Source organism: Labrus mixtus, chromosome 9, assembly GCF_963584025.1.
Source record: "Labrus mixtus chromosome 9, fLabMix1.1, whole genome shotgun sequence".
NCBI lineage: Eukaryota > Metazoa > Chordata > Actinopteri > Labriformes > Labridae > Labrus > Labrus mixtus.
Genome location: NC_083620.1, coordinates 4,701,399 through 4,722,074, shown reverse-complemented (window position 1 = coordinate 4,722,074; position 20,676 = coordinate 4,701,399). Strand labels below are relative to the sequence as shown.

Sequence of the window (20,676 nt, the reverse complement as noted above, 5' to 3'; positions counted from 1 at the left end):
ATGTTTGTGAAGAAGAGGAATGATTTAAACCAGGTTTCCGAGGAAAAAGCCAACAGACTTTTATCCTGGTCATTCTTTATTATCCTTTAACAATCCAAGCTCGGTTTGTGCTTCAAACAGTGTTTTAACTCTTCTGCTGAACGGAGCACCAACAGCGGTCTAACGACTCGTGCCACAAATCCCAATTATTTACATCATATTGATAGTATGGATGGCAGTTACAACTGACATGTTTGATCATTACATATTCATCAAACACACAACTGAATCTGTGAGCTGACTATAGGCAATGAGACACAAACACATACGAGCACTTGCCACTCCTTCGATTCCAGCTCTTTTAAATGCTGTGAGAATAAACAAGAAGCAATAGAGCCCCTGTTAACAGCTCACACGCACGCACGCACGCACGCACGCACGCACGCACAAACACACACACACACACACACAGTCAAAGTGAGAAATTGATAAAGTAAATATGAACCAGGTCAGCCCTCGTGTCTGATCCTGTTCAGCTACTCAAATAATGAAGCCTTTCACTCGCCCCTCCTTAAAGACAAACACAGTGTTTCACCGTCATGTTGTGTAAACGTGTTTAAAACCTCTCAAGAACACACATCCCAATCCAACTGGATTCTTTTGACTCATTTACAGCTGTCAGGGGAGCGTCGTTTGGCTCTAGACTCTTTAATGTCAAACAAAGCTGATAAGAATGCATTAAGGTTGATTTTTTGTTGTTGTTGTTTTTGGAAATCTTTCAATAAACGTTCATCAATATCACATTAATATTAGGAAAGAACCACAGGGTACCACACAATACGATGTCCCACGTTTACAATATCATATATAATATCATGACTCAGCGATTCTGCGATGATCGTGTACTGCAAGCCCATCATGTAGGATTAATCACTATTTATGATTCACTGAAGAACACAAAAAGCCCCTCAAAAGGTAAAGTGGGTTCTCTTTTTCATCTTTTATCTCACTTTAATCCACTTCTTATTTGGATCACTTCTGTTCAAGTTATCGTCATTACAGTCATGAGTGCCATCGTCAGGAGTCGTTAAATAGTGACGCAGTGACTGAACTGGCACCAGAATCTGATTAGAGAGTCCTATTTTTAATATTAAAATATAAATATAAGGCCCTAGAGGTCTGATAAACTGATATATCATTACACTTTAACAACTTGTGATTTCATATATATTACAGCCATGCATGTAATAAAGCATTACAGTATTTTTAACCCATACCATTTGTGAACAGTTTCATGGTCCTTTCTGTCTGAAAGCAGAGTATTATTTTGTAGCAAGGGCTGAACTGGAATTTCTGGAAGGTTATATTTGCTATTTCCTGCACATACCGGGGGCCCTGAATGCAGCACAGAGTTCAGGACATTTGTCATCTGAAGTATATATACAATCCTGAGACAGTGGATGTGTCTTACCAAAAGTAGGTCTTCACGTGCTCTTGGATCAACACCCATGTCTCCCCAAAGTCGTCTGATTTCCACAGCTGCAGGAGGGGAGAGATGCGGTGTGAGGAGGAGGAGGACGAGGAGGAGGAAGAAGAGGAAGAAAAAGAAAAAGGAGGAGGGGGATGGTGAACTGTAAAAATGTAGGTCATGCTCATTCCTTTCGTTTTGGCTCTTGCACATGTGACATGAGAACACTGAAGAGCCGTTTGGCGCTATTGTGCTTCAAGAAAACAAAAAAAAACCTTCCATGGTGAAACCTTGGCACAGACACTCTCTGCTCTCAGTTACCATTTATTCTGTATTCAACATCAGAAAAGTGCATAAAATCTAAAATCAGCTCATGAGGTGCACAGAAGCTTAAGCATTTCTAAATAGACCCAATCATGAGGAAATTGATGATTTGATGTATTACATATGTGCATTAGAAGTATCTGAATTTAAAAATATTGTATCAGAATGTGACTATGAGTTGAAGTTTGAGGGCATAACTGATGGAAAAGTAGCCTCTTGGTCCACATGTGAGCAGTGAAATGCAACAATAACACAATAACACCACTTTTTGTTTTTGCTTCTATTATTTATGACGTTACAGAAAAAATAAGACACTCAAATGGCTTTTTTCTCTCATTTTTTATAACTTGAAATCCCTGTAGCAGGATAAACATAGTCATTATTTACCCAGGTGTGTCTGGACTGCAGCTGGCAACAAAAGCTGGCTTTATAATGTGTTGTCAACCACACAACACCAGGACACACATACCTGCGTGTGGCTGGTCTGAGACTATCTTGCAGGGGGAATCTAGTCGTACTGGCTAGATGAGTGTGATGTCAAATTCCCAGGCTTTGTTTGGTTGAATGAAACTGCACATTAAAGTGTTAACAGCAACCAACAAAAACCTGTTCAGACACTCCTGCTGTTTAAGCAGCATCTTGATACACCCGACCCGTCGGTTGGAAGTACGGTCAGGTAAAAGTGTTATATGACTTCTACTTCCCGTAACTCTATAAAAACAACCTTCCTCCTAGTTGACCTCATTACAGCAGCTCCCTATCGTGAAAAATGCATGACAGGGCTGCGAGATAGCCAACAGAGATTGTTGTTTTCATCATGAAGTCTAAATTAATGAAACCAGAATTGTTCTAACTTAATAACTTAAACTTAAAAGCTACACTAAGGAACATTAGGTTGGTGTTATTAACCGTATATAAATATGGACAGCACGTCTTTGTCTCCTTTCATTGAATAAAATTGAAGCCAAAATACCTCCATGTTCGATGATGACATGTATTGCGCTGGTGACCCAATTTAGCGCCTCAAAACGGGCAGAAGAGAGCTGGTTGTTGGATCCGCGGAAATTAGCGCCATGCCCCTTTTCCGCTAACCGAAGCACACATTTAACTCACAGATTAAACGTCAAAGATCACTCTGGTGGGTACAGTCCACAGCAGAACAGATTTTTGTGTCATTTCAAAACACACACTCACAGTTATGACTTCTGTGGTAGTTTTTATTACTCTTTCTCTCCTCTGCTAAATCAGTTGAGGACGCTGTCAACAGAGCTGTCAATCATGACTAACCTGAGTTAAATGGGTTTTACGACTTTGTGAACATAATTGAGAGAAACAAGCATTTGGTTTGACTTTAAAGGTTTTAGATCTTTTGATTTAACTTGTAAAAAAATAGTAGGAGCAAAAATACATTTGTTACATTTCTATTCTTTCAGTTGATGCTCTGCAGGTGTCATTCTTGAAGTAACACAAAAGGTTAGCTAATAAATCTATGTGAATCTAGCGTACACCTTGTGATGATGATACACTTTCTGTTACTGGGGGAGCGGGTCTGTCTGTACCTGCTTGTTCGGGTGTGAGCCATCGTAGCCCAGCACCAGGTTGGATCTTCTGTTGTGGAGCAGCAGGTCTGTGGGTTTGAAGGGCAGAGAGAAGCCTTGCACACTCTTACAGAAGTCAAAGGTGTTCCACAGGTAGTTGTTGGTGGAGTCCACAAAAAGGTACTGATGGAGAGGAAGAAAACAAGCTCATTAGAAACAAACAAAAAAACACATACGACTGAATTTTAAACCTCACTTGGAGCTGAAATATTGCATTTTTTTCAAGCTAGGAAGTCTTACAGCTCAGTGCTCCATCAACACTTTGCATTCCCCAGTGGCATTACACAGTTTGATTATGTAATTGCACTGAGCTAATCCCACGTTTCTCAGCTCGCTTTGATGTGCTGCGTCACTGTTTTCCCCAATAACCACTCAGTTCTCCATAAGCAGGGCAGAGCGAAGCAGAAAACACAAGTTACTGAAGCAGGAAGGCTTTCACAGGTGCTTCAGTGATTTCTGACTGCAGTGTTTGAACAGAAAGTCAAGGGTGGAGGATCACTAATGCACAGAGGAAGCTTCCCTAAGTCATGCCTGCTGGGATCAGGGGGCCGTTCAAGTGTTCAGAGGATAGCATCTGAATAATATCTACGAACAAGAAAGAAGAAATTCTAGGAGCAGTTGAATTTCCTTAATTAATATTTGATTCAGTTTTATTTCATGTTCGCACTTTTTTAGATTCTTAAAACTATTAATATCAGTCTTTCATCTGTGATCATTATTATAAATATTACAGTGAATCTTAGAGCTGCTCAAATTCAACAATGTTATTATTAGACTGTTCAATCTCATTATCATACTTAGCGCTTACTAATACTACACATACTTTCACCATTATCACTGAATATTATCGACCGATAATATTGGCCGATATTGGCATACGCAGTGACCATCGGTATCGGCTAATTTGATCACAGACATGCTGTGATTTTCCGAGATTTATTCACCAGTCAACAAACTTTTAATTTGAGTTTCATTGTTTTAAACTAGCAGTTCTCTTTCACCAGCAGAGGGCGCTATATGGATTATAACAAACATCATCACTCTCCAGAGTGTCAAGCACGTACATGCGCAGCTACTTTCCAGTTAAGTGACCATCTTGTCTTCATTATAAATCTTTTCCACAAGTGTGTGATAACTGCATTTGAGTGATCAACACAATACAAGTGTGTATCTATATCTATATTTATCTCTATGATCTCAGATAGATCTGAAGAAGATATCAACCGATATTTATTTATCACATTTTTCTCTCTTCATAATATCGGTATCGGACCCAAAAATTCCATATTGGTCAGTCCCTAATTGTTTTTGACATTGCAGCTATATAGATAGATCTTATTAATTGTTGTTTTTTTGTCTCTATCCGTCTCTTTCTTTCTGCATCTCCGTCTATTCCAGTTCCAAGCAAGACAGACATCCACTGCAAACGCATTAAAGGGGAATACTGGTATTTTAAACTTTGATACCATCATTATTTTATTTCTCTGGGGGTCTAAAGTACAAGGTACAGAAAGTTTTGGTGGTGCTCCAGCTTCAGTGAAACAAAGCTGCATCATAATCCCTGTTGGCAAAGCATGCTGGATCAAAGTAAGTCCACTTACAGTTCTTGTGTCTGTCACTAACAAGCTCAGATTCTTTTACTGTAGTGTCTGACAACATTACAGAAAGGATCCTGACAGAGTCTCTGTGAGGCGGAAACAGCCCTCATATCCCTCCTGATAGTTTTTCCACACTCATCAACTGATTATACCTGACGTTAGACGTTTTCAGAGTATTTCCAGAGTTTCTGATTCCTCTACTGTTCTTCCAGTCTTATTTTCACTATCACTGCAATCCCTCCTTACACCAGGAAGAGCTGAATTCATTTGCTTCAAACTGTTACATTGCAGACCTGACTGTGACCTACCCGTCTGTTGTCTGCAGGACTGTGGTAGAACTGGGAGATGACCTGCTTTGCTCCCTCTTTGAACTTCACCCCTGAGAGCTGGAATTTCTCTGAGACGAGCGTGAAGGTGGTCCCGTAGTCGTACGACACATAGACCTGGAGGAGAAAAAGCAGAAGAGGGAAAAAAATCAATGACTTCACTTTGTGGTCTGTGATAACTGCAATTCCAAATGTTGTGTGTCTATCAGTCATTAAAACCCCCAAAATGTGTAAAAACAGGAACCAAGGTTTCTCAACAAACAAAAAACACCCTAATGCATAATCCATTGGAGATATAGTCTGCCTGTTATCTTCCATTGTTTTCAAGTAAGTTCGGGAAGGGAATTAATCAAAAGCAGTGCCGGTGGGGAAGTTAGAACAGAAAGATAAAGAGGAGCAGGTTCAATGACTGAGCTTTAGGCTTTCAGTTTCTCACAAGTGTGTGCTTGTGTTTGTGTGTTTGTGTTATTAGATGACAGATGGAGGACTCAATCTGTGGCCCTACAATCAAAACATCACCAGAAACATGAGAAACATGTTAGACGAGTGTGAGCAAACACACCTTCTGCTGCACTGCTCACTTATTGAGGTTACTTACTGATGGAGTTTCAATTCAAAAGGGACGGTAAGACTGGGGAGACAACATGGACAATATGCGAGGAGTTTCAGGCAACAAGATAATCTCTCATTTATGTTCTAGCTGAACGTACCGAGCTGGTTTTGGGCCCGGTGGCTCCTGCGCTGTCTCGGGCCAACGCGACGATCACATTGCTCTTCTCTCCAGCCCAGTGGACCACCATCTGGTTATGAGAGTCGTTCAGGTTGGCCTGCAGGACAAAATGAGATGAATTAAAGATGTGCATCAGGGAAAAAGGCAAACACGCTGATTCACACTTCACCACGGAGATACTGGTTTGGTGCAAAGCGAGAGAACAGGACAAATAAGAAACGAAACATTAACAAGGACTGAAGGGTCAGTTGAGCAAAGCTTTAAAATCAAATCTGGAGTCAAACTGAATGTTTCTATGAATCAGTTTTTTTTTATCTGCCTTGTTGTTGTTTTGAGGTCAAGGTAGGTTCATTAACCTCAATCGTGCACTATAGTGATTGAGACTCCAGCTGCAGAGGATGTCAAGCAAACCTAAACAACCTGCTTCCAGCACAGTTTAATGTGTTGTGATAAAAATAAAACAAGAGTGAACATAACATTTTATTCTCCAACTGTCCCGTCAGCTCCCGGTGTGCTGCACAATTAAGTCTTTATTTTAAACAACAACAGCTGCTCACGTTGCAAAAACACATTTTGACTTTGAAATTTGAATCGACCAGGCAGTATGCAAACAGCTCAATAAAGATCCCTGTGAAACATGGAAATGTAAGTGAAAATTGAGAGCTCTTTTTGCTACTTTTCATTCATCTGTCTTAGCTACAGAGTCACAAGCCCCTTTCACATTGTCAGCTCAAGGCAGAACTTTTACGACCCCACTCTTACAGGGCTGTTTGAGGTGCTAACTGAGTGAAGCTCCCGCTGTTTGTTTACATGTTGTGCTGCTCTTTCTTCCGTTAAATCATGCAATCGATTGTGGATTCAATGTATATGTACAAAGCTGATAATGATGGTGGAGCTTCCTTATCAGCACTGTTAGAAAATGTAATGTAATAAAGGGCTGGTGGTGTGGCATAAACAGGGACAGCTTGAGTAAGCAGCATTAAATGCCTTGCAGCTGCTTTTACACCGTATCTGGATTAAGCATTGGTTCCTTTTAAAGGCAGGGTGGTAATTATTGAAAGCTAGCAAGATTTGAAAAGTAGCATCGCCTCAGGGCTCCGTCTTAGCCCACACGCTCCCCTCAGCGCTCCCTCAAATGTTACTTCAAAAGTGTTACGAGTGCTTCCTCTGGTTTGTCCTCTTGCTTTATCAAAACTCTTTCTCGTTGCGGCCTTCTCTGCTTCTGTCTGTCTTTTCTTTCCCTTGTTTAGCAGGATGTGTGACGTGACGTGCGGTCACCAGTAAACGTGGCGGTGGTCATTTGAGCTGAGCTTTCTCTGCCATCCTACGGTAAATGTGGAATAGCTCAGACGGCAGGGAAGCTTTGAGCGCCGGCTGGTGCAGGACATCTGATTGGTACTTTCCAATCATCTTTGTCATTTTTGTTATCCTTTTTATTAAATGTAGTGTTTATTTCTAAAAAACAATTAAGTTTATTACTAAAGGTTAGCAACAACAGAAACAAGAAAAGCTTGGTGATAACTTCGGATTGGAAAACAGATTGTGCATATGAATGCATAGCCACACACCCTAGATCCCCCCTTCTCCCCGTCAAACAAGCCTGTGATGTGATAATCATTTCTGTGCATCAGACAAGAGAAAGATACCTTTCTAAGTCACTGTGTTCAGTTGTTAGCGGGGGACTTGTATTGTGAAGGGAGTGTTTATCATTGAATTAACTGAGATTTAGCAGAGGTTTTTCAATAACACCGAAGGGAGTTACTGTATTTACAGCCAATCTCTTGATCCTGAGTGAACACACTGGCTTAATGTTGCTGTTATGTGCTGAAAATGGAGAGGGGAGAAAACAGGATTGCTGTGCCACATTTCACTCAACATTTCACCTGCTCTGGCACGAAGAGTGGGCGGTGCCGTTTGGTCAGTGAGCGTGTGAGGCCGCTGGCTCTGCTCTGGGTGTCAGAGCTAAACAAGCAGAAGACTTCTGCACTCACTCCGAGCTGTTGTCTATCACAAATCACTATTTGACGCTACTTTAATTTACGCGTCACTGTTGCAGGTAGGTTTAGCAATTGGTGTCGGCTCAAGTGTGCGCTACAACCAAAAGTGTGGTTTTAAAATCGGTGATAACGGTATCGCACAAACCCATGTCTTGGCAGAATGTAAAACCGGTGACGGTATTGATATCGGTTTTCCGCACGCCCCGAGTGCTAACCATGACTTCTTGCAGAAATGTTCTAAAGAATTGGCTGCAACATGTCTGGGTTAAATTTGGGTGAAAATGTCATTGACACATGCAGATCCCTCTGAAATGTTCAGGAGTTTTGCATGTGTGAAAAGAGTAAAAGAGTGGAGTTTATGGGCATGGTTTGTATCTACAAGTGACACAATTATCTTTAACCATAGTGATGTGAACAGTTCCTTCATACTTCATTATTTAGGAGTGCAGCTTTAAACTCAGAATTAGCCCTCAAGGTGAACACTATCTTGGTTAACTTGTTTATTATCTGTTATGCGACTTGTTTTTTAGATGTGCTCTGACAGATTTGGGCTCTACAGCGGGAGGTTCTCTCAGGTGTCAGCCGTGTTTGTTTGCAAACCGTAATGAGTTGTCATGAAGCCCTGAAGGCTTCTCTTCCTTGATCTTTATCTTCATTGTTTAAGTTTGACAGACGGGACATGGAAGAGACAAAGTAATTGAGTCTTCATGCTTTTAAAATGAAGGAAGAGAAATGAGCTCGTCTAGCTGCCCTGCTCTTTAAATCAGGACAGATTTGCAGCATTATGTCTGAGGTTTTACTGTGAAGCAGAAAGTCATGGCTGTCTGCTGAAGCCTCAGATATAAACCATGTGTTGAGCTGAACTGATGTCTAAATCTATTCTCGAGACAGTTAGCAGATCACACTGATTTGTTACAGTCATCCTTCTTCCCCAGAGCGAAACATTATCACATTCACTTTTATAATATGAAAGTTAATCTCATTTTCATTCTTACATTTGTCTCAACACCGAGGAGTTGAATAATGAAAATCTGAAAATGTCTAGAAAATTTCAGGGAGGCTGCCCATGAAATCTTCCTGAGTTGGTTTTTCACGCATGTCTTTCACATCGGGAGACTGTGTCAGACAGGAGGGGGGGGGGGTCTCAGGAGGCCAAACAAGACATAAAAAAGAACGATGTGGAAGTGGTGGATGAAGCAACAAAGTCTGACGCTATTATGAGATTTTTAGCATTTATATCAATGCCACCTGTAGATCGACACATTCACAATGTAAACAAGAGCGTAAAGGATCATACTGCTCCAGGCTGTCCATGTTCATATCTACACACAAGATATATATATATTTTTGTATTTTTGGGACTTCAGAAGCCTCGTATGATGCACTGCTAGACTGTAGAGTTTGAATTTTGAACAGCTCATTACGGTTCAAATCCCCCAGGTTTGAATTTAGAATGAAAAAACATAATGAAGTGGTGTTATTACGTGAGCAGAGATGGCAACCGGTCACATTCATACATTATATGCACGACCGGTAACGGGTTGTGCACCGGTAGCAGAATATAAACATCAACACCGCCTTCCACTTGCTTGCTGTGAATTTCCCTGAATATATAATTCTCACATCAGCTCAAAGTGTCTTCAGACAGAAAAACCTACAAGGAGGCAGGCAGCGGGATAAACTTCCAGGTAAAGTCGGGGTGAAAAGTTTGTCTGTTTGTGTTCACAAGTGAAGCTCAACCTGAAAGTTTAAAAGCACATTTTGACTCATATTTAAAAGTCAGTGCTACAAAGAATGGGTCAATAACTTTTCTGCTGCTGGAGATCACTAATGCATAGATGGGCGTAATGTTGCCTTCTTTTTATTTTACCAGGAATATTCCCATTAACAAACAAAATCTCTTTTGCGAGGGAGTCCTGGCCTAGACAGCAGCATGACGTTTCATCCAAAGAAGAAACAACAGACAATAAACAGTAGAACATTTCATCAAATAAAACATTAGCAGCTTTCAGCATTAAAAGCAGGTTCATCCACTTGTACATGATCCTTAATCCTGTTTTTTAAGTCCTCAAAGGCTGTAGTTTAAGGTGACTCCGCAGCTTCCAGGATGAGGGGGCAAAGTCATTAAAAGCACTTTTACCAACCACAGAGTGAGCTCAAGGAATGACATACATGGAATTAGTGTGGTATTCAGAGTGGTTGAACACTCACATTAACACCTGGCCCGATCAGGCTTGCATAGTGTGTGCATATGCCGTAGTTCAGCCGGTCTCCGTCCATGTAGAGGAGGGCTAATGTAATGACTTTCTGGAACACATACTGATTCCCCTGCTCAGTGCACCTCCCACAGGGCTCGTAGATCAATGAAAAGAAATAGGCTATTTCATCTTTTTCATTGTCACTGCCTCACCCGCCGTGCTGCCGTTCTTCTCTTATCTTTTATTGATGATTCTGCGAGGGGGCAGGCGTCTGAAGGAGCTCTGCTTTTTGCTTCAAAGTCTTTTCTTTTTTTGTTCCTTTGCTCTTCACACTGTGGAGTAAACAGCAAATGTCTCCCCGCTTCCCCTGTCAGCCGTGATCAGACAACCCTGGACCCACTTCTCGTTTGCAACTTCTACTATCGCTGCGCTGATGGTGGATGACAGGGCCAAAACGTTGTTATTGTGAAAGCATGGGGGAAGTGGAGTTTAATACAATATTTGGCTCGAAATATTTCAGCACTTATGAAGAGCTGCTGGCAGTGCGGCGTGCATTGCTGGGCCTGTGGTGTGGTTAACATCAGGGTTTGGATTCAACAATAATCTTGCAAGGAGAAAACATGCAGCAGAAAAAGGCTGAGACGCTAATATCACCACCCACAGAGGCCTCACAAATCTATAAAAGCACAGCAGCAACAGCACATATTGTGTTCTGGATGAGGCAGTGGGTATTTATTGAAAATTACAACCGTTTATCACAACAAAAAAAACTCCTTGAAGGCATCCTAAATCACCAGAGACTGATGATATTTAAATGCAAGACGACCCAAGTGTTGATTTTTCCCCGTTAGCACGATGCTAAAGTTGTCTGCAAAAGCCAACATCCTGCAGGAACCAGACTGAGTGTCGCCTGCAAGACACAAGTTTAACCTTTTCCTCAACAAAGGGATGGCTATATGAGCTGCTGTCATGAAGCCAGCCTCGCTGATACACAACTTGCTTTTCCATTTCTTGCTTTAGTCATCAGCCTCCTCCTCCTCCTCTCCATCTTCCTCAGTCCTCCTCCCTCAGGGCCACCTCAGTAAAAAGCCACTGCTGTCTCTCCCTCTCCAGCCGAGGTGTTGCAGCAGTAAATCTCTGCATTTTAGGCCTCATTGGGTCGCGGTGCGAGCGGGGCCAAGAAGTTCGCCGGCGGCTCTGCAGCTGAATCTAGGGAATGGTGATGACGGTGATAAAAACTATTTGCCAGGTTGCGGCAGAGTGCATCATTAAAGTCAAAGCTTGGAGGGTCCATCTGTATGATGATTGCCCCCTCTGTTCACAGGTAGTGGCTCCAAATGAAGGGCAGCACTACCATTTAATGTTGGCTTCCTCTTGGGCTGCCCACTAAAAGTCTAAGATTACTATCATCAGTCAAGAAGACTCAAATTGACCGTCGTATCTCTGCAACGTAGTTTCTAATTTAGCCGCGTCATACAGAGCAACGCATGAGCAACAAACAGACTGTTATACATTTAACAAACACAGCAACAAAAGGACCTTTCAGTGTTCATCTGTCATGAGATTTTTTGTTCGTTTTGAGCTGAATTGTCCAAAGAAAAAAATTCAAATGAGCCAATGATTAAAACTTGTAAAACTTCTGGGTACATTAGCCTAGCTATAAGCTAACATTAGCTAACAGCTTGAAACCATCTCCTGCTATAAAAAGTAAAATCAGGTGTAATAGACCTCATCTAAAAAGGAGGCTGCGTCTGTGCAGCTAATTTGCCAGTTGTCAACTGTCATCACAGCTTTGCAGCTGTATTGATTCTGTAACATCTGCATCCATACATGTATTTACAAGGAGCACATGACGATATATTGCCATGGTGATTGTTTGAGCACAGCCCTAGTATAAACCTTGTTTTCTCTATGGGAGACACCTAAAAACAGACAGCACCTTATACACCGGTGCATTGGTCATTTCTTGTTTTTTTCATTCACACAACTGCAGGCAAACTCTTGCACACTGAAATAGAGACGTTATCATCCTTTAACGGTCATATTTTCCTAAAATCAATTAAAATAAATATTAAATATTGTTATATTAATATCATCCTAATGCTGTGTTTGTTTAATCATCATTTCACACTTTAACCATGCCTGGAAACACAGATGTGGGGTTTCAGTTTGATAGTCTGTTACAAAGTGTTGCTTGATCATGCATGGAGCCACTTCCTCTATATAACCACTACCTTGATCAGGCTTGTAAACATTACATGAAGGAAGAGAAGCTGTAGCCTAGTAACAGCTGAACAGACACCTCCCACCTCAGACTTCATTTAGGACAGCTGCTGTGTCACAGCCGTACGTTCATCTGAGAATAATGGACACCTTCAGGCTAACAAGATTTCATGCTATAATTCCTGTTTAACGTATTTCCTGTGCTGCTCTGTTTTTATTTCTTCTTCTCTCCCCTCACATACTCTGCAAAGCAACATGGCGGCTGGTTTTAAAAAAGGTGTAAACCCAGACTGCTACCATCCATCAATCTCTGAGACAGCTTTGTGGTCACTTGGGGAGGCTGGGGGAGGCTGGGGGAGGCTGGGGGAGGGAGGGTAGGGGGGGGCGGAGTCAAGAGCATCACAGACAGCCATCAAGGCTACTGTACTGTCACTGTCTCTGTCTTTCTCTCTCGATCTCACATGTATAATGCATTCTAAGTCACCAGAAGTCACCAGAAGCGATCGTGTGCAAAGCCTTCACACCTGAGCGAGCAGAAAAGGATTCAGTAAACACAGCAAACGAGTCAGAAGGAGCAGCAGCGGAGGATTTCTCTCTTTTCCTGATGGGTCGCTCCTCTGCCAGACCTTGAGAGGCAACAGACTGGAACAGCGAGTTTATCGCCATCTTTATAGTTCCCTCTGTAGCGAGGAGGGGGAGATTCATGTGTGCACTGCCTCATTCTGCTCAAATACCCAAATGCAAAAAAAAGAACTGTCATTGTAAAAAAAAAAAAAAAAGGAAACCACACAAAAACTCCAACTGGGAGATTAAAGCTTTTAGCAAATATTTGTTGAGACATGACATTTGAATTGTCTTTTAAATTGTTTGCAGCAGCACATTGTTCTGGTGCAAACAAGTGAAATTCATTCAACAAATTCAGACTGTCAATGCTCATCGCCATAATGTAAATATTGAAATTTACTGAGCAGCCCTATTTATCATAATATAAAACGGTAAAAAGAGAGAATTTCAATAAATGCCAAACCTCGAAGTGTCTTTTTTTTTTACTAACAGTGGAACCACCATGCAACAAAGAACAAAATAAACAAACCTGTCTGTCTTACTATTGTCTGTAAACTAAGGACAGGCTGCAGAAACAAGCCACTGAATGTGCTTGTATTTACAACTGAGATCATGTGTAATGTGACAACGTTATGAAGAGGATTCCTACAGAGATTAAACTCTTCATTCATCTTATAGGTGCTATTCTTTGTAACCAGAAACAGCCGTTAAATCACTCTCCTCAAAGCCACCAGAATCCATTGGCGTAATTGAAACTTGCAGAACATGGGAGTTGCTGGTCTACCATTACATCATTTTGGTTGGTTAGTTTATTATTGTGCAACTAATGACACACCCTTCTACTTGGACATAAGTCATCCATGGCCATAGCAGCCTAACTTCATCAAAATACATGACAAAATGTATCACAAGTCTCCTGTGTTATGGCGTATAGTGTAAAGCATTGTGACAGGTTGGCTAGCTTGAGAAGTTGCATGCTGCAGAACTTTGCATTCTGTTATACAGTAGGCAAAATAAGCTGGCTGGAATACGGCAGGCGTTGCTTTTGTTTGCATACAGTGTTCATTTTGGTTAAACAAGCTTACTAGAATACAACCTTAAAGACTGAAACGAAATTGTCATCTGGTGCCAAAATGAACAGTTTACAATCCCTTCAAATGGCATCATGTGTTTTCCCCGAACACACTTATTTGTGTCATATCCCCCGGCCGGCAGGCGATGAGGCCGTTTCTTTAAACAACAAGCCAAAACATGCGACTGAGAAAGAACTGGCCGCATTCCTCATCGGCGCTTGGATCCAAATAAAAAAGGCCTCTGGTCTTGTCGCTGCAGGGGTTTCTACTGGCTGCCTGACAACAGTTTAAAAGCCTCATCGATGTATTGATTACTTGGGATGGAATCAGAACCACTGGACAGAAATGTGTTTAATATTCACAGAGCAGATTAATTGCCATATGAGAGTGTTGATAAAAAGCATGACCAGGCCTGGATGTGACACAGCATTAGTCATACCGAGCAGACAAGTGCAGGCCAGACAGAGCTTCGTCGGAGGATTAGCAAAGTGAAACTTGAACACAATTAAATAAACTCCAGACAAAGCTACTGATCTCACCTATTAGAACATGCTAGAAAATCCTTCCCTGGGTGAGAATGGGCACATGAACAGCCTGTGCTATTTGTCATCATCCCACTGGAAGAGCAGCTCATTTCAAGTCTTAGCCGTTCCAAGCCTGTGCATATTTTTATCCAACCAAAAAATATTATTTTTTACAGCACAGTTAGAGAAAGAACCTTTTGTAAAGCAGGTTTCAGATTTTTCTGGAAACAAGAATCAAAAGGAGGCAGAAATAATCACATTTCTTCTCTACAATGACAGGCTGTACAATGTAACGATCATCATAGTAGATTGTAGAGTTTTTAATAAAAATGTAATCCATCAGACGTCCTAACATACAAAGTGCAAAAAGCCAGTTGGTCCACAGTTACTTCTTGCTTGCAGGTGAATGGAGCATGTGCCCACTTCTCACTGCAACGCATATTTGAGGTGCCACTGTGTCAGTAAGGAAAGTGTGACTTCTGTCAGGGAGAACATATTCCATCCCATCTTCAGAACATTCATGACAAGTCAGTGGCAGCTCGGCTAGCAGCCCCCTGCTTTAACATCCATGGCAGAACAGCCTGTGAGAGGCACCACTGTTTACTACAAAGCACAAACTATTTCATGTGTTTAGTGGTTTTAAATATCACGTGCTGTTAGTTTTAGGGAGAAATGAGACCTTTGCAGATAATTGGGCTTCTGTTAAAAATGTTGAAAAATTTGAAATCGGGAGGAATAGCTAAGCTAGTGTTTATGTCAGCTCAGCCAGCAGCCCCCTCTAAGAGCATCAGAGATACTTTTTTCAAGTGATGTGATAATGTTTTCAATTACAGGGACTGTTTTACTTTAGAATAAGAGACCTCTTCAAATAATTCAAGTCTGATTTAAAATCTTCTAAATGATGAAGATCGTAAGAATCCTGACTTAAATAAAAACAAGCTGAGTAGGGGCTCAGTTTGCGTGACCCATGTACAGATGCTACAGTCCTCTTAGTGGGCAGCCTGGGATCGAACTCCACATGTGGCTCTTTTGCCGCATATCATTCCACTCTCTCTCTCTGATTTCTAAGCCCAAAAATAAATCTTAAATAATAATAATCTCAGCTAATGTGAGTGACAGCTCAGCTGGCAGCCCCCTCAGAACATCCTGTTTCCACCAAAGAGTTTTAGCAGGACACCGATTTATTACCTGTGACTGCTTGATTTAAGTGTATTGTTATTTTTTACGACTGGGCATGTCTCTGAAGATAATTATGTTGCTGCCAAAAATACTTCATGAACGATGAACACTGAAAGAATTATATCCAAAAGAAAAAAACAAGCTGAGATGATTTCAGAGCTGCAGCTCGGCTCACAGCCCATCCTGACATGCTGATTTATAACCTCATACCACTTTATTCATATTTTTTTCACTGATTTGGTTGATTTTACTTCAAAACTAGAACAAGGCATAAAAATATGTGATAGCCAACTCTTGCACATGTAAACAAACTTCTGAAGTTTTTCTAATGAGCCATTTAGTTTATGTCCCAATCGAGATGCTCGTCAAAGTGGCAACATTATCAAATCATATATGAAAAATGAGAATCTTTTTTTGCAGGGTCACCCAGCCCTACAGCAGAATGAAGAAATACTTCTTCATGCTGCATTCCTCTTTACTCCCTTCTGACACTTTGATGTCCTGTTGGTAGCGTGGAGAAGTTTGGCTCTGTGTCTGGTACTACCAAGGAGCAGAACAGAGCAACAATACGCCTGGGCATTTAGCCTACACTCTCCCACTCCACCCTCCCCTCTCCTCAGCTCTGAGTTCTCCATTATTCAACTGTGGCTGGAGGGGATAGCATCGTAGTCAGGAGAGCATCGGCGGCCAAGCCCAGTCTCAAACAATGACATCATCTCTGCAGGACTGGCATGCTCTACACTTTGCATGTGTAAGTTGGCATGTGCTGTTAGCATATTTCTGGCTACAGGGAGGACACACAATTTATCCTCTGTGCTCAAATTGTGACAGCAGACCTGCTCTTTGGGGTTCTTTGTTATTTGTGTAGATTATTATTATTGTGTACAAACAAGGCAATCAATGGGAAACGGTGGATATCAACATCATTTCTTTAAGAATGACAAGTAGGCTTAAAGTTGCTCCACCACACGACAGCCCCGCTTGAAATGTCTCAACAGCAGCTGCACAAACTCAACCAGACAAATACCAAGAAACATGTTTTCATACTGGAGCTAAGTGCTGCGTTCAAGATACACACACATACACACACACACACACACACACACTCAGACGGGTGCTAAGAGTGAGAGTCAGTGATGAATTTTAAGGAGGCTTTTTGAATCAAGACTCTGCACGCAAGAGTTAAGAGAAAAGATGCATAGTGCGGGTTCTGAACACACTGCAAAAACTCAAAATTTACAAAGTGTATTTGTCTCATTTTCAGTCAAAATCTCATCACACTTAATATAAACAACAGTCCATATAGACATCTTATCTGAAGACATATAGAGAACAAAACATAAGGCCTTAATTGCTGCCATTACAGCAATCAAAATGAACATGGTAAGTTTCTTAAAATTTTGTTTGCAGCAACTTATAGTCAATCTCCCTGCACGTAATAAAAACAGCTTAATTTTGTTGTCTGTTTGCCAGTTTGTTCTTTGACCGATCTGTTGTCGATATTGTGAACATGTCGAACTTCACGTAGCATTGATACAAAAGCAGATAGTGTCATTACTGAATCGGACTCTGTTTCCTTGTGTCCACCACTTCTGTAGATATGTCACTTCCTGCTTCCTGAGAACCCCCCCTACACCCCCCCCCCCCCCCCACCCAAGAAAGAGGGACCCTTGACAGTGAAAAAAAAACCCTTCCAAACATCCATCTATAGAGGAGACATTTGTCACTGAAATCATTCCAACTAAATCCAAGCATGTAGATTATTTCATCCGAGTTGTATTGCAGTCTTCTGAGCCACCATTACCCTCACACTAAACCAGTTAACCCTCATCTTAGTTCAACATGATTAAGTATGCAAACAGTGCCCCCACTCAGACCGAGACATTATCTCTCCAATAACCACTGTGCTCTGCTTCTTAACAAGGCCAGTCATCCCTCGACAACAAGCCAGCTCGAGCAAACACACACGACATGCTAAGCACTAAATAACAACCTCCACGCGTCCCCCCCCCCTTTACAAGCCGAGAAACCTGATCCTGATGTGACTCTCTGGAGTCTGTTTGTCCTGTCTGCTGTGTTTCGGACGCTGGGTGTCAGCAGACAAGACAGGCAGTCAGTGTGAGACCTGATGTGTGATGGAGAGACAAACACTCCTCCCTCCTCTTTGCTTACTTCACCTCCTCTACAGTGCTCATTGTGGGATTGTCAACCACAGACACCAACTCATGCAGTGACAAACACCCACACTGTTTTTCTTGTTTGCTCTCGCTGGATGCTTTGTCTGCATTTGTACAGAGGTTTTTTTTTTCACCCTTGTTCACTCTTTCATCTGACCCTTGACCTGTCAGATAACTTAAGTATTGCTTGGTAATTTAATGCCCTAAAAGGTAGGTACACATGGGCCGACTGTTTGGGAGGTGGAGGCTTGTCATGGCTGTCACAGAGTCAGTGGTTATGGTCGCTGTGGTGTGAACAGCAGCGTTGGTACTGCTTGGGGCTTGTCAGAAGCTTTTTTTGCCAGATTCAACATGTAGAATCAGCCAGTCTGGGAGAGAAATCACTCTTGATTGGCTCTCAGCCAGCGCCTCGGGTAACGAGAAGAGAAACAGAAGCGATGAAGGAAAACAAACAACAAGTCAAGAGGGCACGCACAGAAGTCTTTCCTCATGTAACGCTAGTACTGTCTTTGTAACTTTTCACAATTTCTCAAGTCGAGGTAATTAAACACGTTCAGCAGAAAAATGATGAACAAATGTAAAAAAAACGCTGCCATTTGTATCTTTCGGTTTCCCTTTTACAAATATCAGACTTCCGTTGTCTGCTGGTATGCACTGTTTTTTGCACTTCAGCATTAGCTTTATTTTTCAACACTGGAGGTTGCCTCTTGGTTGTAATAAGTATCTTTTTTTTTGGTCAACTTAGAAAAAATATTGTACTCCACAATTCTTCCTGTATAAATAAAGTTTAAAGTATTTCTGAATGTGTAGTTCCACACCTACTGAAACATTTGTAGAGGAACCTTGACCTTTGAGGAACAGTTCCCTTTACAGTTCTACATAATTTGTGTATGACATAATCATCACACAAGTTCCCAGAACAGTTCAGGAAGTTTGACAATGACTGCTGCGTCTCTCACTTTCTGTCTCCACTCGGAGGTGAAATGTTATCCCTTGTGTTTTACTTGCCGTTTTTACACATGCACTCCTGCAGAAATTTGCTTATTCATGTATCATGCTTAAAATGCTTGATGATTAGTGTATTCTTCTAAAAATATCTGAGGCCAAATGACATGTTGGTCGGCTTGAATTACCATATATGGTCATCGCACAGGTAAATTGTTATCAGGAGTAAATGTTTTTCGATATGCACCGATGCAAATATGCCTGGGGTAATTTAGAAATGGTGTCCTCGAATAGCAGAGTGCACCCTGACTTAGTTCACGATCATCTACACACTGTCTGCAGCACATGTAGCAGAGCATCACAGCTAAACAGACAGTGGACTGCTGCAGAATTAGTTGACACTTCAATGTAATACAGTGTACAGCCTTCTGAGTTATTTGGAGAGTTCTAACGGCGCACATTAAAAAATGATTTTGCATCTCAGCAGAAAATTAATTACACAAGCTGCTGCATTGTAATTTTGTGATATTTCTTCAGTACTGTATGTGTCAAGATATATATGACATCTTTGCTCTTGTTTTCACCAAATGCACAAAAGACATCCACAATTTTGATTTGACAAAAGCCACTGTCCTGACTCTTTTTCAACAAAGTGTGTTCTCTCTCATGAGGGCAAGCAGACCCACTAAATCCCCTTAATGCTGACTGGAGTTTGGTTGAGCAGCTCACCGGAGCTACTTTGCATGTATGGGATCTGTGAAGCTGGTATCCTGACATCAACTTTTCATTCTTTTTCAACTCTGTCAGTCACAGAGGTTAAAAGGAAACAACAGCTGGAGCCATATGTTTCACACCTATCGGGCCCTAGCATCACCCTTCTCTCCCCGAGTGCCCCTCTATGGAGAACTTCCATTATGAAAACGCATTATTTGGGTTCCTTGTGTATAGAAGTACACGACACACCTGGTAAAACAAAACCGAAAACATTGGCAGAATCTCCACAGCTTTCTGGTAACTTCGGCCGGAATTAACACGACGTAGCAGCCACATAACTCTCTATTTTTTTGTCATTTATGGCTGACTTTCAGAAGATGCCACGGCAGGTTGCCATTTATCGACCTATAGGTAAACAAGGGTTTGAGCTGATAACTGAAACACATAAAAGCAAGCTGTAACGACTGACCCACTGTATATTATGTGCACTGGGTGTGTTGCTTTGAGGTGAAACAGGTCACTCATTTTCGATGTTTTCCCCTCCAAAAACACAATCTTCAGTAAAAGATGCAAGCAATGATATGACTAAAAACACAGATGCTTGCGTAATTTTCTTCAAGACATCCTAATCAGCTAAGGGCAACCCGAGGTGATGCACAGTGTTCATATTTTAGAGGGCAGTAAGCACTAGGATGTAGGCTACATTACCTGCCCGTACACCTTTGGCATGGGCGAATCTCCTGCGCTCCGGCGGCTTCGCTGCAGCGGGAAGGCGCCGGAGTCCGACCCGCCTTCAGCGACGCTCCGAGCGGACAGAGGCAGCTCCGGATCCTCGGCGCCTCCTCCATCTCCCCACGGTAAATCCTCATTTGCTTCTATTGTGAAAAATCCTCTGTTCTGCGGCAGCATGTAACGCTGCTCCGGGTGAAGACGAAGGGTCGACGCATTAAATCCAGCAACCCAGAAGACTAATAAATATAACGAAGAGCGAAGAGAGGGCTGCATCTTGACTGCTTGTAATATCGCCATGTTTGTGTATGTTTCGCTTCTGGATTAGGT

The 20,676-nt window shown here is 41.7% G+C and overlaps 1 protein-coding gene across 2 annotated transcripts in view; it reads right to left on the bottom strand.

Annotated features, from left to right (window-relative positions):
- Positions 1 to 20,676, bottom strand: part of sorl1 (sortilin-related receptor, L(DLR class) A repeats containing) — an 81,559-nt gene extending 60,883 nt beyond the window's left edge. For both annotated transcript variants that reach the window (XM_061046034.1, XM_061046035.1), the window contains exons 1-5: positions 20,326 to 20,676; positions 6,004 to 6,120; positions 5,276 to 5,410; positions 3,331 to 3,492; positions 1,451 to 1,518 (exon numbers count right to left, since the gene is read on the bottom strand). In XM_061046034.1, coding sequence (XP_060902017.1) covers positions 1,451 to 1,518; positions 3,331 to 3,492; positions 5,276 to 5,410; positions 6,004 to 6,120; positions 20,326 to 20,646 — 803 coding nt within the window. In that variant the 5' untranslated portion in view covers positions 20,647 to 20,676. The remainder of the gene's footprint in view (positions 1 to 1,450; positions 1,519 to 3,330; positions 3,493 to 5,275; positions 5,411 to 6,003; positions 6,121 to 20,325) is intronic.